This window comes from Brassica oleracea, chromosome C7, assembly GCF_000695525.1.
Source record: "Brassica oleracea var. oleracea cultivar TO1000 chromosome C7, BOL, whole genome shotgun sequence".
In the NCBI taxonomy this organism is placed as follows: domain Eukaryota; kingdom Viridiplantae; phylum Streptophyta; class Magnoliopsida; order Brassicales; family Brassicaceae; genus Brassica; species Brassica oleracea.
Window position 1 is genome coordinate 38,945,061 of NC_027754.1, and position 2,114 is coordinate 38,947,174.

At 40.2% G+C, this 2,114-nt stretch overlaps 1 protein-coding gene across 1 annotated transcript; it reads right to left on the reverse strand.

Annotated features, from left to right (window-relative positions):
- Nucleotides 1-2,114, reverse strand: LOC106305577 (UPF0481 protein At3g47200-like). Its single transcript, XM_013741935.1, has 3 exons — nucleotides 1,450-2,114; nucleotides 727-1,244; nucleotides 1-432 (listed from the first exon to the last, which is right to left on the reverse strand). The coding sequence occupies exons 1-3, from the start codon at nucleotides 2,061-2,063 to the stop codon at nucleotides 8-10; spliced, it is 1,557 nt and encodes a 518-aa protein (XP_013597389.1). The 5' UTR covers nucleotides 2,064-2,114; the 3' UTR covers nucleotides 1-7.

The following is a 2,114-nucleotide window of genomic DNA, read 5'->3' on the forward strand; positions in this document are numbered from 1 at the left end:
ATGAATGTCAAGAAGGTGGCTTATAATAAGCATAAACAGCATAAAAGCTCTGGACTAATGTGAGCACTAGCAGGATCACTGCAGCGAAAAATGAGAAATATGCCCAAGGGTTATTGAAGTACCTGTGTTTTAAAGTAGCCTTCAAAGCATTCCACCTACGGCTATAGTAATAGTTAACCTCATCAGACAGTTTAGATAAATAACTATCTTTGGGATCGAAAAACACTTCCTGACATAGCCTGTTGAACAAATCCGCAACTTCAGCATCACTCCCTAGCCAATGTTCAATGATACCACAGTAGTGCAAGTAGCTAACATCTTCAGAAGAATTTATTAGATTATCCATGAAAATTATGTATGATGTTATGTCCTTGGTCGAGTCAATATGGCACTGTTCGAAAGCTATAAGATTCGAAAAGAGGGATTTGGTACCTACAATAAACACAAGGAGGGTTCCATGAAATTTTAGTTTTATACAAAATAAAACAACAGAAAGTTGATCATGAGGCTACGTAACTGGACACCATTTTTCTGGATCTAGATATTACATTATGATTCCTAACAAATATATTATTTGTAATAATACATATAAAACAAGAAACAGATATAAAAAGTTTCAGTGGATGATGGATAAAGAAAGAAACTAAATAGTAAATTATATGTATGTGGAATGAACTAGAAAACCTAAAAAGTCAGAAATAAATAAACGAAAACGTTGTGACTTACCGTCATGGATTAGTAGTTTGGGTATCTCTAGACAACCGTGTTCGAACCGGATATCCCAAAACCTGTCGGTTTTCCTTGTCTTGAATTTAACACCAGCTTCTCTTAGTTCCGTCACGCAATGTACGAGTTGTTGTTGTCGCTTGTCCACCAGGTTCAATGGGAGCGGATCCTCCTCAGACCTCGGATTCGGTGTATAACTAAACTTGAGGAGGCTTCGACGGAAAACATCTAGACAGTGCAAGTCACCATTGTCGCCAAGTGAGTTCAAGGATCTTTCCAGCCAGGGCTTGAGTTTTGACGGGTTCAATCTGGTAGAGGCCTCTCCTGTTGGCATTAGTGGATCAAAGAACTTAACGGCTACTTGTGCCACTAAACCGGTTTGGTTCAGTGTACCAAGCTGTAGCTCTAATAACCGGTCTAGGACGAAGAGAGGTAGTTGATTTTCCAGCATTACCATGTCACGTTGAATTGAATGCATCAATCCCCGCATGGCGAAAACAGGATCGTTGCGTGCATATCTGCTCAGCCAAAACAATAATAATAATAATAAGAGTGAGATAGTATCATCAGTAATGTACTTGATGCGATCATAACTCTGATGTTAAACATGATTTTAAAACATAGTAAAAAATAAAATAATAATAAAATTCAAAATTTTAGATAATTGAATCAACATTAGACAACAAGTAACAAGACAAAACCGTAAGCTTGTTTAGACTTTACCCGATTGGCTGGAATCCTTCCACAGTTCCCCTGAAGAGCTCTAGGACAAAACAGCCATCAAGAACAAGCATTTCTGTGAACTCATTAACGCTTAAAGCAATAGGCCCTTGGTAGCAAGCACGAGCCCTCTCCTCAAGCTCTTTCATGGCATCAATATATATTTCAATGCCTTGCCCGGTGCGTGACATGATCATGTTGACTGCACGCCACTTGTGAAACTCCATGGGCAGAAGATGTTTGTTGCCATGATGGTACGGACCTAGCGAGACGGTTTGAGGGAAGTAGGACTTCTTGTCGTTTTCTTGCAGGTGAAGTGGAACTCTATAAATACAGAGTTTGTCCCAACTAGTTGTGGAACCGTCTCGAAGTGCTTGCTCCATCTTGCCTTTCACTGAAATCACCCATTCTTCTCTTTGCTGCTCGTGGTTCTGCAAGCCATTCTCTTGACCCAGTCCATTAATACCCGGTAAAGGTAAACCAAGGAGATTCAGATCTTGAACCGGTTGAGATTGTCGGTTTCTTGTTTGATCTCTCATGCGTAGCAAGTACCAGGTCAACATGCGTCTGTTGATGATAATTGGTTGACCATCGGTGTGAAGATTAACTAAAACCATTGTTCTTGCTGGTCGAAGTCGTTTCAGGAGAGTGTGAGCGAGAGGGATAGG

Bases quoted from the DNA above. Each gene is read 5' to 3' on its own strand.
- LOC106305577 (XM_013741935.1), bottom strand. From the start codon at position 2,063: ATGGTTTTAGTTAATCTTCACACCGATGGTCAACCAATTATCATCAAC. The intron at 1,245-1,449 runs GTAAAGTCTAAA...TTGGCTGAGCAG, and splicing joins GAAGGATTCCAGCCAATCGG to ATATGCACGCAACGATCCTG. The intron at 433-726 runs GTAAGTCACAAC...TGTTTATTGTAG, and splicing joins CAAACTACTAATCCATGACG to GTACCAAATCCCTCTTTTCG.